Raw genomic sequence first — 17,091 nt, 5'->3', positions numbered from 1 at the left:
ATACAACTGTTCTACAGAACTCGATGCTGTTCTGAATATTCAACTCGGAACATACATGTTTGGAGTTATCTCTTCATTGATCAACAAAATGTAAAACTCTTTGTGGACATTTTGAGAAAACATTTTGAAATATTATTATATACATGTATTTTGTAGGTGAATATCATTTTCATCAGTTTTTAACTTTTCAGCTGCCTTTTTCCCCCCTCTTGATCATATTATAACAACAATGAATAAACTTTTATTTAAAAATCATTTTCTCTTTTCATAAATACATGAACCTGGTCATGAACCCAAGGATTGGTCCAAATATCCAAACAGCCAATAAAATGGTCCAAATATCTGAACAGCCAATCAAATGGTCCAAATATATTACAACAGCCAATCAAATAGTCCAAATATCTGAACAGCCAATCAAATGGTCATACTCTTCCATAATGCACTTGGTCAGAGGTCAAGTTAACCCTTTCGTAGCGTTACAGCGTGCTGTCAATTTATTACATTGTCAACATGGTGGACAACAGCACACCACTATTAGTCTAACATCACAAAAATCTTCTCCAATACCCATGACAAGGATTCCAGCACTGACACGAAAAGGTTAATGTAATAATAATCTAAGGAAAGCAGCAAATTAAAACAATTTTACACTTCATGAATCTCGCACATACCGTAACAAAATACTTGCAAAAATTTGCAAAACCAATCAGCAGTGCCACTGTAGAAAATGTTTTGGTGACGGCCTTTTCCCCCCTTTGTTATACTATCAGGTATTTATAGGATATTAAATGAGCTTCCATTTTTATCATGTTTATATCCCGAGTGAAATAATGTTCAACTGTCACAAACCTTCGTGAGTGACAATGAATAGTATTTCACGAGGGACATAAACATGATATGAAATGGTAGCGAGTTTAATATTGTACTTATTACCCATATTCGATCTTAATTTATATCACTTTAACTCATTTGGTCGACGTTCCTGTAAGGTTGTAGTGTGCCAATCGATGACATAATTGTGTGGTGTCAACGTGTTACGGCCCACTTGGCGTTCTAGTGGGACGTATAACTTTGATATGAACCAAGATATTTTTAACCATATGAGTAACAAATAATTATTACCTGTACCAAAGTGTCATCATAAAATTATCTAGTAAATAATATTTTTGCTGTTTTTTTAAATTCCATTTAAAATCTACTTATAAGGCTTTGCACCAATTTTACGTAACAAATACATTTCATTCCATCATTACATTAAAACATCAGTACAGAGGAAAATATTACATTTAAAAATCAATGCAGAGGCAAATATACTACATTAAAAAATCAGTATTCAGGAAAATATTACATTTAAAAATCAGTATCTATAGGAAAAAAACATATTATTAACATTTAAATATCAATGTAGGGAAAAATGGGTGACCCTTTGCAAAACCAAACTGTTCTAGTGTTCAGGGCCCATGCTTGTAAAACTTTTAGACTCAATCTTTAATGATGGTTTGTATGTCTCAGACTATTAGTCTTGAGTCTAGACTCTAAAAGATTTATAAGCACCAGGCACGATCCCAATGCCAGCTACAGGAGAACAGAGTGCTGCTACATCAATACGAGCTCCAGTATGGAAACATGCAGCTTCTGATGATAAACCAACTGCATGTACACCAACATGAAGACATGCCATAGTTCTCATCAAACAATAACAATAAGAAGTGATGCTGTTGTTATATATATATATATATATTATACACACAAAGAAATTAATTAAGCACCCCCAGAAATACTAATGGACACTGATTTACCCTTTGATAAAATTGTTTTATTTGACTTCTCCGCATAAAGACCTTCCATCTATGGGATCTTCTAGCAGCCTTAGTGGCAGTACATTATCTGGAGTTGTTTATGCTTATTTCTGTGCTTATATGCAATTAAGGTTTAAGCATACTGTCCTGGACACACATCTCAGCTATCTGTATGGGCTCTCTGTCCAGGACAGTGGGTTAGCGGTTACGACCGGCCTCGGTGGTGTAGTTAAGCCATCAGACATAAGGCTGGTAGGTACTTGGGTTCGCATCCCGGTACCGGCTCACACCCAGAGCAGATTTTAATGACTCAATGAGTAGGCGTAAAACCACTACACCCTCTTCTCTCTCACTAACCACTAACAACTTACCCATAGAAGCACGAAAATAAGCTGAAATAACAAAATAGTGGTTAGCTGTTAGTGAGAGTGAAGTTGGTGCAGTGGTCTTAAAGCTATGCTTTGAGTGGGAGCAGGTACTGGGAACCAAACCCAGCCTCAAGTCCAATGGGTAACCACAACACCACCAAGGCCGGTAGTATCTGGAATGCCACCAACTACCTGTTGATTGTGACAGACTCACTGGGGGGGGGGGAGATAAGAAGGGTAGACTCTGTCATCTCGGCATACAACAGTTCCACTCTTCACGACGTTACAAAGAATGTTTTCTCAAAGAATTGGTCATGTATATCAGAGTGAAGAACAATCCCCATCCATAGTTACTGTGATTTTCATTCTGCTTCAAATACCGTACTGTCAAAACTATTATAAACGCAATTAAACTACTGAACATTGTCATCATCATTTGTGCTTTTGTTAAGCAAGAACTTATCTTTCTGATAACATTAATTATTTCATTATATTTCAGACTGGCTGAGAGAGTGATGGTTGAAAAATCCAAGAGGTGTTTAATTAAGTTGTGTGTTTACAACAACCCCTTGTACAGACTTCGGTCTAGAAGTTGATTAGTGGTGGAAAATATAGCATGCAAGCCACGGTGTTGAGAAGCCTAGCGTGAAATCTGTGACTTTATTACCCCAACCTGATAGTGAATACACTGATGGAAAGAAATAATCAAGGCATCACACCAACATATACAAATAGAGAATAACTGATTAATGACATCGAATATCTGCTTTATTCTGTGACGGTAAGAATGAGATTTCTCATTCAGCCTAAACAGGATAAAGCAGATATCCAACGTCACTAACTAGTTATTATCTTTATCCTGCAGACCATAAACCTTAAGGAGAAAAGCTATTATTTGTTATTTTAGCCACATTGTATGATGCCCTAGAGATTAAATGAGTTATTTTGTAATGTAGTTATCGGTCATCAATATTCTGTCAATAGAAACGGTGGTTGCAGGATAAACAGATGTACAGTGTTTCCAACTTGCAATATCTACAATCCATGTTACTTTAGGATCTCAACCCACACATTATTATGTCTATCCGTTTAGCCTGGGTCTCCGTACAGTTCTATGTTACAAATTACTCCACAAAAGGCTTACACTCTACCCAGACAAACGCATGCTGCAATAGAATTTGAAATGGTCAACATACTGAAATCAAATCTTCATAAAGACTACAGAGGGTTTATAAGCACTACGTTCATGTACCTTAATACTGAGAATGATTGGGGTGTGCACCGGCCTTATTGAGAACTAGTGTGTGCACCTTATTGAGAATTGGTGTGTGCACCTTACTGAGAATTGGTGTGTGCACTTTACTGAGAACTGGACTGTGCACCTTATTGTGGTATGTGCACCGGCCTTATTGAGAACTAGTGTGTGCACCTTATTGAGAATTGGTGTGTGCACCTTATTGAGAATTGGTGTGTGCACTTTACTGAGAACTGGACTGTGCACCTTATTGAGAACTAGTGTGTGCACCTTATTGAGAATTGGTGTGTGCACCTTACTGAGATTTGGTGTGTGCACCTTACTGAGATATGGTGTGTGCTGCTCCTTATTGAGAATTGAACTGTGCACCTTACTGAGAATTGGTGTGTGCACTTTACTGAGAATTAGTGTGTGCACCTTACTGAGATTTGGTGTGTGCTGCTCCTTATTGAGAATTGAACTGTGCACCTTATTGTGAATCGGTGTGTGCACCTTGTTAAAAATTAGTGGACAATCAGTATTTCTACATACATGTATGTATTCTTATTTGAAACATTCAGCATTCTGCACAAAAACTAAAAAAAAATCAGATCTCATCTCTGAGCAATTCTAACCTCCGAAAAAATGCACAAATATACAAACAATTGCTATGGCAACAAGTAAAACTATGAGAAAAAAAAAAACAAGTTACGAAGACTGACAAACAGCAGCATCTTCACTTGTATACATATTAAAACAAATTCAATAAACAGGTAAAATAATTAGCAGCATTTTACTCTGTTGTTTTCACCACCTTTGTGTTACTGTGGCAACTCGCAAAATAGAGGTGACGTCTGCTTCTATTTGACAAAGATTATTTCTTTCTGGATGATTATTTTGTTTCTCACAAGCTGCTGCCATGGAGACTCAAGGCAACAAACATGGATGTCATGACGACAATAACAAGATGCCGTTACTTTCTTCTCGCTAACCATTGCCATGGAAACACCAGGCAATGAGCAACTGACAAGACAAGGCAGTGGTTGTTCTTCATTCCTAGAACCTTCTGGAGGAAACTTCCCAAGCTCTACCAACACCAACTGGACAGGTGCACCAGTGATGAAGTTATGCCAAAGATGATGTCATACCACTCTGAGGAAGTCATTTCAGTGATGATGGCATACCACACTGATGACATCATGCCACTGAAGAAGTTATACCACACTGATAAAGTCATGCCAGTGATGATGGCATACCACACTGATGCCATCATGCCACACTGATGCCATCATACCACACTGATGACATCATGCCAGTGATGAAGTCCAAGACTTACATGTAGTCCCTAGTAGTATTCTCAACAGTTTCGTTTGTGAGCCGTTGCTTAGGCAACGATGACTAGCTAGCACCAATATTCCCGCCCCCTCCCCCTGAGTTGTTGCTATGAGCCCTTCACATCTCCCCCGACAGCCCCTTCAGGACTGGGGCCGTTGTTGCTGTTTGACTTGTTAGCCGAGTCATCTGAAATGAAAACAGGAATGTACATTAAATGACCTATCAACAGATCAAAAAATAAAAATATTTAAGCCAGAACGGGATATATCCCAAGGTCATGGTTTACAGAAAAACACATTTTAATGTTTAAAAAGTTCAAAAATATTTTCAAATAATAAAATTTAATTTATTTATTCAAATTATTAAGACATCTTCGCATTAACCCTATTCAAAGTTTGGAAGGCAAAATTCAAGCACTTTTCTGTGTAAAATTAGTTTTCACGTGTTTTTGCATTCACCGTATATAAATGGGTAACAATTGGTCTAATATACAAATGTCGTTTCATCAGTATTTATAACACAGTACCCAACCATTTTCGACATTGTCATAAAATGATGCTGCCTAGTAAACATTGTCAATGATACCAGCTGACAAAAAAGTTTGTTTTGTTTAAAGACACCACTAGAGCACACTTCTTTATTAATCATCATCTATTAGATGTCAAACATTTGGTAATTCTGACATACAGACAAAGATAAGAAACCTGCTAGATTTTTCCATTAACAGCAAGGGATCTTTTATATGCACCATTCCACAGACAGAATAGCACATACCACGGCCTTTGATATGCCAGCTAGTCGTGGTACACAATGGGCCCAAATGTGATAAAAATTGTCTGATTATCAGCCCTTAATATTTACTGAAACAGTGTTTTTCTGAAGACTTAATACAAACCTGAACATTTGAGTTTGTCCATGTCAATTGACAGCCCTCCAGTGGACAGCTGTGAGTGTGGGTCTGTGAGGATGTCACCCACTGCATTCCTCCGGCCAGTGCGGCCAGTTTGGATGAAATCCTCCAAATTCGCTTGAACTTCTACCTCTGTCATTGCGTCAGCCTGGCAATAAAAACACAATACAGTTAACAAAGTTTGTTTTGTTTAACGACACCATTAGAGCACATTGTTTATTAATCATCAGCTATTGGATGTCAAACATTTGGTAATTTTGACATATAGTCTTAGAAAGGAAACTTGCTACATTTTTCAATTAGTAGCAAAGGGTCTTTTATATGCACCATCCCACAGACAGGATAGCACATACCACGGCTTTTAATATACCAATAGTGGTGAACTGGCTGGAACGAGAAACAGCCCAATGAGTCCACTGATGGGGAATACATTTAACAGTGCATTCAATATGTTTTCATGTCTCTGACAACAGAAAAAATACCATTGAAAGGTGCATATAGTATATATATGTTCCAAATGAATCTATCTGTCTGGAAATAAAGTCAAAAGTTTATTTGTTTAGTGACACCACTAGAGCACATTGATTTATTAATCACAGCCTATTGGACGTCTAAAATTAGGTAATTTTGACTCAGTATAGTCACAGAGAAGAAACCTGCTACATTCTGTCTGGCAATAAAAACAATACCATTAACAATGTACATGTATTCAATATGAATCCATCAGTGTAGAAATAAAAACAGTATTATTAACCATGCATTCAATACATTTCAAAGTAGGAAGTCAGTCTTCAACAAAAGAGGAGAGTTATCACTCACACCTTAGCTTCTCCACTCTCACCTTGATTGCCTTAAATTGCAATAACATTTTTAATGAATGTCACTGCTCGTATGACATCATTTAATGACAGCGATCTTCAGCTCAACTTGATTTTGCTAACAGCGAAGATTGGGAAGTCATTTACACATATAGATCAAAGCATTTTTGTCAACACGGCAGTGTATGGAATTGAAGGTAACCACAGTCAACAGGTGGTATGGCGGGCCTACCCATGAAAGAAAATGGGTTACGTTTAGGGTTAGGGTTAAGAAAATCGTTCAGTAATGATAAGAGTAATTAATTTTATCGAAAGGTTAATTTAAAAAAAAAAATCTGTAAAATAAATTAGGTATGGCCCCATACCCATTTCACCCTCTGGCAGAAACCCTGCATGGGAATGTTTATTCATAAGATGCATCCTTTCTCTAGAGGATTATTTATTCATATTAACATAACACAATTCATTTATCTAAATCACTAGTAACTAATGTGTGCACAGCATATGCTGTAAACAAAACAATGTTTGTGAGTGTATCTGCAGCTTAAACTGTGGTCAAGATTAACTGGGTCTGTGTATCATTAGTAAACAAGTCTTCTGTGGAATTAAATGGCTTGCCTACCTGGTGTTCTTGCTGGGTGAAAATTAAAGTAAGGGCGGCTGTATGACCCCTGCCCCGCCCTTCCAACCCCCCCCCCCACCCCCCGAAAAGCCAAAGCTTGGTTACCATATATCGTTGAATGTTGGTCAACTTTGTGGTAAGACCTTCCCCTTATTATTTGGCACAAAAAAGTTGGCATATAACATACCTGAAAGCAGATTCATCTTTACGTATCATAACGTTAGTTGAACCGAAAATATATGTATATTGTCGGTCTGACATTCACAGGCAAAGTTCTATTATTATTAAAGATTTCAAGATATCTAAAAAATAATGAAGATACCTGGGGCCTAATTTACTAAACTCTCGCAACTTTTCGATCTCACAGTGCAAAGCTAAAAGACTTGAAAAGAGGATGCTATGTTGTCTAGCAGAGCCTAAGAGACCTTCGTGAATTAGGCCCCTGCACTGTAAAATACCGGTACAGTATGATGCGGGAAAATAAAGAGGGGCACAGGAAAATAAAGAGGGATGCAAAAAAGTAAAGAGGGCAGCAAAACACGAAAGTGGGGTGGCAAAATTAATAGTGGGGCAGCCCACCCCACTTAATGGAGCAGCAAGAACACTGCTATCATAAACTAATTTAGAGTCGCTCAGTAATGGCATCTGCAATGTATGGATACCTGATAATCTCAATGTGTGTCAAGTATTTAAAATTTTATTTAATTATTTTTTAAAATAACATCTAAAACTATGTACGCATGTAGCCTACATGTGCATTATATGTGTAAGTATGGTTATTCCCATTTAAGGTATATAATTCTAGTGTATTTACTATTATAAACAAATATTAAATCATTTTCAATTATAGTAGACCTTGCCATGAAAACCCATTTAAGGGTCGAGTAATTAAATGCTTCTCCAGCTTATATGTTATATGGGGAACTATTTAATATATATAGATTATTATACAAGCTTGTGTGTCGTACTGATTTTACGAAACAGAGTCAGGATTATTGTATTACCCGAGCAAGAATGAAGGAAATACATGAATCCTGACACGAATTTCGTAAAATCAGTACGATTCACACGCGAGTGTAATAATTTCTTTATTATCCACATTATCCAAAATATTATTTTTATGAATAACAAACTAGGACTATGTCAAAATGTTTCAAACGTAACTAAAAAGAGACGATGAAACGACACTGAGGAAAGCACATTAAGTTATGACGTCATTCACAAAATTACGTCATTCGTGGTGCATGTGAAATCATTATAACACACGTATCCTGAACTATGTGGATAATAAATTACCATACTAAACATTGATATTTATTCCTTTTCAGTGTACTATCATCAGTGATCACCCTGTCCATTTCCAAATTAGCCAACTGCTCATATTCAAAGTGGCTTCAACAATTAATAAAATTATAAATAGCTACTAATTTTTTTAATTGACCACCTTTGAATAATTTGCGAAGAAATACTCTACAATGCACATGCATGTACATAATTACATAAAATTTGGCTAAAACAAAATTAGTTTCAGTGAGTGTCCTTCCTTTTGTAGTACAATGTATGTACATATTGTTTAATTCACATGTTAAGGGGAGCTATCAACTACTATCCTTAAATAGTACGGTTTGGAACAGGAAAAAAAAGAGAGGAAAGAAAATGATTAGTTTAAATGAACATAACGTTAAAGCGTATTACAGGAAAAGCATTCTACAAGCTCTTCTCAATGTCTTAAAATCTGTAGCGTTTGCTTCACGATTATACTGTCACAAGCAGAGACTGTTTACCATCATAGAAAATGATGAAGTTCAAGCCTTGGGGGATTTGTACTGTGTTCATTATAATCACAGCTCTCTTTGAAAACAATGACAATGTTCCTACAACTGCACCTCACCGACAAACAGCATATTTATCGGCCTCTGTCATGTAGTGGTTAAGCCAACAGCCTTAAGGCTGCTGGGTACAAGGTTCAAATCCCAGTACCAGCTACCACACGGAGCGACTACACCGACGTCCATCTCGCTAACCCAGTCCAGGGCCCCGTTTTACCAATCTTAGCACTAAGATCACCTTAAAATGTATAACTAGTTAAGTACAGTAGAATCTCATTGGGTCGAACTCGGAAGGGTTGACTACACCGCGACGCTCGAACCAAAACTGAAGTCCCGAGTTACACTTACACAATGTCGACCAAATGGTTGGGTTGAACTACTCAAAGGGTCGAACACTTTCTCCAACACTTACGGGGTTCGAGACAACGAGATTCAACTGTACCCAGTGGCATAGGAAGGTGCCAAAAATTGTGGGGGTGGGGGGTGGGAGTGGGGCACACTTTTACACTATTATAAAGCAAATATAAAGCAAAATATCTGAAAAGTGTGGGGGGGGGGGGGGGGCACATGCCCCCTTGCCCCCCTCACTTCCTAAGCCTGTGGTACCTTATGCACGTAAGGTGATCTTAGCACTAAGATTGCTTCGTAAAATGGGGCCCTGTCTAGATAGTTGAGGTGTGTGCCCAGGACAGTGTGCTTGAACCTCAATTGTATATAAACACGAAAATAAGTGTAAAGAAGGAGTCAGCATAATTTAAGCAGGGGAAATTAAATCAGACAAACAAACAGTACACACTATAATTACATAATTTCTGCGACCAATTAAAAAGCTCAGGGAACAATATTTCACACCAACGATCGACTGTTCAGTTGGCTACACTACTTTAAATTGATACAAACTGTCACACTGATGACTCTAGTGAAATACATTTCACTCAATGTCTCTTATCAAGCTTTAGTGAGCAACAAAATAAAATTATTTCATGGAGGGACATAAATTTGATAACTACCAATATTAAGTTTAAAATAGTCTATTTATTACATATACAGGTATGACATTTTCTTTCTTTCTAAAAGCCTTTTATTTTCGATATCTATACATGTACATATATACATGTAGATCCAATGTAAACAACTTTACACATTGTTCTAAGTATTGCTTTAACTAAATACCACAGCCTTTGATATATACGAATCGTGGTGCATTGGCTGGATAGAGAAATATAGCGCATAGAGAAATATAGAAATATATGACTGGGATCAATCCCAAACACACCTTGCATCAAGCGAGTGCTTTACCACTGGGCTACGTCCCACCCCATATTAAATGCATTTTCTAGTTCAGAATATCAGTGTCTGTATATATACAAAGTGTTTCTGACTGCCTGAATGTTTCATGAATTAAGCTAAGACTATATTTTAGTTCCCAATGATTCTGTATGTATAAAAAAAAGTATATTAGGAACGAACGAAATGTTTTAACAACACACTCAACTGATTTTATTTATAGTTATATGACGTCGGACATATGGTTAAGGACCACACAGATATTGAGAGAAGAAACCCGCTGTCCCCACTTCATGGGCTACTCTTTTTGATTAGTATCAAGGGATCTTTTATATGCACCTAGCATCCCATAGACAGGATAGTATATACTGATGGAAAGAAATAAAGGATCACACAGATAGCAACAAGAAATAACGACTGCATCAAAAATCAATTCATATTGTCAGAAGTTGACTGGGAACATATCGGCAGCACATTCAACACTACAGACATTCAATCCCACATTACAACTTGGTATGAAATACAGGCATTACTATGCTAGTTGTGAATTAAATCTGGTCTACAATTTGATGTGTTCCTTTATTTCTTTCCATCAGTATATATACACCACAGCCTTTGTTACACCAGTTGTGGAACACTGGCTGGAACGAAAGTATATTCGGAAGTAATTTTGATGAAAGTTACATTGTTTTACAAACATTAGGGCATCCACACACATATACATGTAGAATATACATTTGTAGCTGATATTCCAAATAAACAGTATTCAACATGTAATTTAGTTGTTAAACAGGCTCTGTTAGTCAGAATAATCTTACAGTGGCAGTACACTCAGGGCAGTGCCTTTAAATACTTTACTTAATATATACATAGTATATTTGATATCTGATAAACAGAGGGAACATTCCGTTTCAAAATCTTGATTAGCGACATATCTACAGTCAACTGACAATTGATTAGCAACTACCATTTAATGTTTTAAAACCGTGTACAGCGATCTCTGAAGCTTGTGTAGCAAATCGCGACACAATACTGAACAACATTTTCCGTGAAACCAGGAACATTTTGATTAAAAATGTTTAATCAACAGGGTAACCACTTGGTAACTGATCTAAAAAATTCACTTAGGAACCAAGTTAACATTTTAGAATTGTATAGCAATCCCTGAAACAAACTGTGGCGCGATACTCAACAAAATGTCGTCTGACAAAGTACCGTACTGATCAAATAATGTACACTGTACAATGTTATATAGCAAAGGAACAAAAACATCTCTATGACCATCAAGGATTATTAAAATAGGTTTACTTACACACAACTACATGTACATACATGTATATACAACTAGTACAGACACTTCCAGCACAAGAAAGAAACCGTATCCAAGATGTATGACCATCGAAGAGACTAGCCACGGCAAGACTGAGACACACCTAGCTACCTGTACGTTCCTCGACAGATTGCAGATTGCACAACGACACCAATGACCTCACTGGCAGATCACAAATAGAACAAAAACAGAGTATGCAGTGGTGTCGGGGAAATAAGACTTAACAAACAGCACAATTACTACTACAGGTGCTTTTACTTCTGAAAGCCGATTCAAGGGATGTCAACTAAGTGTGCTACATGGAAAGTCATTTGAAATCAGGCCTCCATCTTTAAAGATATCATATGCTCCAGGTGAGCGATTATCGTAGCAGGAAACAGATTGAGAATATAGCATGCACACCAAAAGAATAGACATAATGCACCATCCCATAGACAGGACAGTACATACCACAGCCTTTTATATACCAGTCGTGGTGCACTGGCTGGAACGAGTCTCACCTTTAAAGTGACAGAACCTAATTCTTAAAAACTACCACGTATTTGTGACTATCAGATCCATTTTTCGTTAATTGAAATCACACATCACCGATTGTTGAGATTGTTCACTTCTGTACACCTGAGTGTTTATATGGTCATCCTGGCATACGTTGTAGCACGAAATGCATATTTTCAATAATTCTAAAAATGCACAAATTTCCAACAAGTAACAATTATAAAACCGAGCTCTGGTGTATTTGTATACAGACCTGTCAACCCTCCTGGATTCCGCGGGAGAATCCTGGTATTTGATCAAGTCTCCCGCGGGAAAAACGTTTCTCCCGGGAAATCGTTATTTTCTAAGCATAAAAAAAATTCAAGCTGTGGCTGTGTATTGACATTCAGTGTTGCCATATATAAAACTATCCAATTTAGTCCTAATAACACCTATAACTCATAAAATGTCTTCCCACTGGATTACATAACGCAAAGTTCTGTGGCTGGAAGTGCCAGAGTAGACGGGGAACACATGCATCAATACACACAATGTCAAAATCACATGTCAAAGCAAGACAACAGAAAGATCAATTAGCTGTATAAACAATACTTGAATCAATTAGATTTGTAGGTTTGTGCAGTAAAATGTTAGTAACATGAGTACACTTCAAGGGATTATTTTCCTACAATTAATAAATCTTGTGTTTGACATAACGTTACTCACGGAAATACAATGTAGGTAAATTCCGGTATATTTTACACGATGTCAGTAATGACCTTTTACTTATCATTAGTAGAAATGATTAGTGGAAATACAATGTTTATTGCATGGTTATGGTGATTTTAATAAGTACAACGCCACTGTACCTTATTGTCGTAAAAACTGAATATTAATTTATAAGATTTAGGCCTATATAAATTTGTCTTGAGTCTACTTTTCACAAAACACAAATAACGATGATGCAACCTGTAAGTGTAATACTGTAAATGTACATGTACTAATTAATGTTTAAATTGTTAGTGTTAAGATTTTGGGATAAAAGAGTTATTTTTAAAAATATGTATTAAATTTTTTGTTGGTTTAATGCCAATAACTAAGGTTGACAAGTATACATGACATTATGTAGTGTTCATATAACTTATTATAGTACTTTTTAAAAAGTTGCGTTAAATCGTGTGCAGCTAAAACATCTGGGTTTTTTACAAAATCTCCTGCTTTTTCAACACACGTACACCTCCTGCTTTCTCTTGACTAAAGGTTGACAGGTCTGTTTGTATAGGGTATCATCTCAAACTGTTATTTCACTTTAAGTTCACTTTATTTTCACGACTCAAACTACAACCCCTGCAACTGACCACGGCAATCAGCTATGCTGTGGAGTTTTTAATTCTCTATGGCACTTTTTTTTGCTGTGGATGTTTTCTTAATTGCAGGAGTTGAACTATAGGGTCTGTGACTTCAATGTACATTCAACTTTGAAGTACAATGTACATCACATCACTTAACTGCAGTGACCCAGTTTTAAAACGATCTTTATCTGTACATGTATGTGTTGATCGAGCACTACAGGAGTGGTCGATCACCACCTGCATATGGCTTGGTCCAACCCAGACCAACCCTGACAACTGCAACCTGGTTGCTATACTTTGACATTTTGGTCTTTGGAAAGAATATTTGTTTAATGACACCCAACCTACATGTAGTTTTACACGTAGTTCTGGGCGAGCACACAATTTTGCCAAATTATCTATTAAACTTCGATAATTGTAGAAGCCCAGTTTATTTTCTACAAGAAAATACATTGTGTATCTATCATTACATAAAATCATTTAGCCTAATTAAACTAAAATTCATTTTTTTATTTTTATTATTTACTTTAAAATTCACTTTAAAATTCACAACTGGTTAATTTGACGAATATGCCAGAGCTAGCCCTGCATGCCTCGGCACATGTTAAACGACCTGTGTGGCCATTTCTTTGTTACTTGGACACTTTGGTCTAGAGGGAAGATAAGAAATATGCCAGAGCTAGCCCTGCATGCCTCGGCACATGTTAAACGACCTGTGTGGCCATTTCTTTGTTACTTGGACACTTTGGTCTAGAGGGAAGATAAGAAATATGCCAGAGCTAGCCCTGCATACCTCGGCACATGTTAAACGACCTGTGTGGCCATTTCTTTGTTACTTGGACACTTTGGTCTAGAGGGAAGATAAGAAATATGCCAGAGCTAGCCCTGCATGCCTCGGCACATGTTAAACGACCTGTGTGGCCATTTCTTTGTTACTTGGACACTTTGGTCTAGAGGGAAGATAAGAAATATGCCAGAGCTAGCCCTGCATGCCTCGGCACATGTTAAACGACCTGTGTGGCCATTTCTTTGTTACTTGGACACTTTGGTCTAGAGGGAAGATAAGAAATATGCCAGAGCTAGCCCTGCATGCCTCGGCACATGTTAAACGACCTGTGTGGCCATTTCTTTGTTACTTGGACACTTTGGTCTAGAGGGAAGATAAGAAATATGCCAGAGCTAGCCCTGCATGCCTCGGCACATGTTAAACGACCTGTGTGGCCATTTCTTTGTTACTTGGACACTTTGGTCTAGAGGGAAGATAAGAAATATGCCAGAGCTAGCCCTGCATGCCTCGGCACATGTTAAACGACCTGTGTGGCCATTTCTTTGTTACTTGGACACTTTGGTCTAGAGGGAAGATAAGAAATATGCCAGAGCTAGCCCTGCATGCCTCGGCACATGTTAAACGACCTGTGTGGCCATTTCTTTGTTACTTGGACACTTTGGTCTAGAGGGAAGATAAGAAATATGCCAGAGCTAGCCCTGCATGCCTCGGCACATGTTAAACGACCTGTGTGGCCATTCCTTTGTTACTTGGACACTTTGGTCTAGAGGGAAGATAAGAAATATGCCAGAGCTAGCCCTGCATGCCTCGGCACATGTTAAACGACCTGTGTGGCCATTTCTTTGTTACTTGGACACTTTGGTCTAGAGGGAAGATAAGAAATATGCCAGAGCTAGCCCTGCATGCCTCGGCACATGTTAAACGACCTGTGTGGCCATTTCTTTGTTACTTGGACACTTTGGTCTAGAGGGAAGATAAGAAATATGCCAGAGCTAGCCCTGCATGCCTCGGCACATGTTAAACGACCTGTGTGGCCATTTCTTTGTTACTTGGACACTTTGGTCTAGAGGGAAGATAAGAAATATGCCAGAGCTAGTACTGCATGCCTCGGCACATGTTAAATGACCTGTGTGGCCATTTCTTTGTTACTTGGACACTTTGGTCTAGAGGGAAGATAAGAAATATGCCAGAGCTAGTACTGCATGCCTCGGCACATGTTAAACGACCTGTGTGGCCATTTCTTTGTTACTTGGGACACTTTGGTCTAGAGGGAAGATAAGAAATATGCCAGAGCTAGTACTGCATGCCTCGGCACATGTTAAACGACCTGTGTGGCCATTTCTTTGTTACTTGGACACTTTGGTCTAGAGGGAAGATAAGAAATATGCCAGAGCTAGTACTGCATGCCTCGGCACATGTTAAACGACCTGTGTGGCCATTTCTTTGTTACTTGGACACTTTGGTCTAGAGGGAAGATAAGAAATATGCCAGCGCTAGCCCTGCATGCCTCGGCACATGTTAAACGACCTGTGTGGCCATTTCTTTGTTACTTGGACACTTTGGTCTAGAGGGAAGATAAGAAATATGCCAGAGCTAGCCCTGCATGCCTCGGCACATGTTAAACGACCTGTGTGGCCATTTCTTTGTTACTTGGACACTTTGGTCTAGAGGGAAGATAAGAAATATGCCAGAGCTAGCCCTGCATGCCTCGGCACATGTTAAACGACCTGTGTGGCCATTTCTTTGTTACTTGGACACTTTGGTCTAGAGGGAAGATAAGAAATATGCCAGAGCTAGCCCTGCATGCCTCGGCACATGTTAAACGACCTGTGTGGCCATTTCTTTGTTACTTGGACACTTTGGTCTAGAGGGAAGATAAGAAATATGCCAGAGCTAGCCCTGCATGCCTCGGCACATGTTAAACGACCTGTGTGGCCATTTCTTTGTTACTTGGACACTTTGGTCTAGAGGGAAGATAAGAAATATGCCAGAGCTAGTACTGCATGCCTCGGCACATGTTAAACGACCTGTGTGGCCATTTCTTTGTTACTTGGACACTTTGGTCTAGAGGGAAGATAAGAAATATGCCAGAGCTAGCCCTGCATGCCTCGGCACATGTTAAACGACCTGTGTGGCCATTTCTTTGTTACTTGGACACTTTGGTCTAGAGGGAAGATAAGAAATATTTTTAAAGCAGTTTCGGTCCGTGAAAATGGACACTAAGTTTACTTAATCTACAAACATGCAACACATTTGGATAAGGTTATAAAGAGAGAAGCTAAAGTATGTGGTGTTTTAACAGGGAAATACCATCTAAAAATAGACTAGAGATTGTATAGATAACTCTAACTTCTCAGACGAACATGCGTTTTTTAGAAGTGCATTTTGGGGTATTACAAAAACCTGGATGACCTGAACCACTTCATACATGTACGAAAATGAATATTCTAAATGGAGTATAAGAAAGCATATTGTGTATTTTTAGTGGAATTTGCCTTCTGCACTCACTCCCCCCCCCCCCCCTACCCCCTCCCGTTAAATTCGAACCATGCTAGTACATGGTATTGTGTCATTTTTACACTATGAATTTATGACAAAATTATTTAGCAGTATTTATTTAAATTTATAAAGATAAAATATTTCAAACAATGTATCATTTTAAAACTATACTGGACATTTAAAAGAAATGTGAATATTTTAACATATATGAACATGTATATATTTTTTAGTATAAAATGAATTTGGTAAAGAGAATGTCAAAATGGTAACATGGCATGCACATGTAGATTAATAGAATCTATCGCCGTTGTGAGATATAGATAAGGCAATTCCATCTCGAGGGACAAAAAACATTTTGTCCTGAGGGTTGGAATTGCCTTATCTATACCTCACAACGGCGATATTCTTTTTCTTGCCCATTTAATTACAGTAACAAAATATTAATTT

General features: G+C 37.9%; 1 protein-coding gene across 4 annotated transcripts in view; it reads right to left on the bottom strand.

The window, feature by feature from the left end:
• Window positions 1-2,108: 2,108 nt before the first annotated feature.
• The window catches only part of LOC121377135 (cAMP-dependent protein kinase inhibitor alpha-like), a 78,891-nt gene continuing 63,908 nt past the window's right edge, over window positions 2,109-17,091 (bottom strand). For all 4 annotated transcript variants that reach the window (XM_041505028.1, XM_041505027.1, XM_041505026.1 and 1 more), the window contains 2 exons: window positions 5,632-5,794; window positions 2,109-4,922 (listed from right to left, as the gene is read on the bottom strand). In XM_041505028.1, the coding sequence (XP_041360962.1) occupies window positions 4,843-4,922; window positions 5,632-5,785 (234 nt within the window). In that variant the 5' untranslated portion in view covers window positions 5,786-5,794 and the 3' untranslated portion in view covers window positions 2,109-4,842. The remainder of the gene's footprint in view (window positions 4,923-5,631; window positions 5,795-17,091) is intronic.

Source organism: Gigantopelta aegis, chromosome 7, assembly GCF_016097555.1.
Source record: "Gigantopelta aegis isolate Gae_Host chromosome 7, Gae_host_genome, whole genome shotgun sequence".
NCBI classification, from domain to species: Eukaryota; Metazoa; Mollusca; class Gastropoda; order Neomphalida; family Peltospiridae; genus Gigantopelta; species Gigantopelta aegis.
This window is presented reverse-complemented; position numbering and strand designations above follow the sequence as displayed.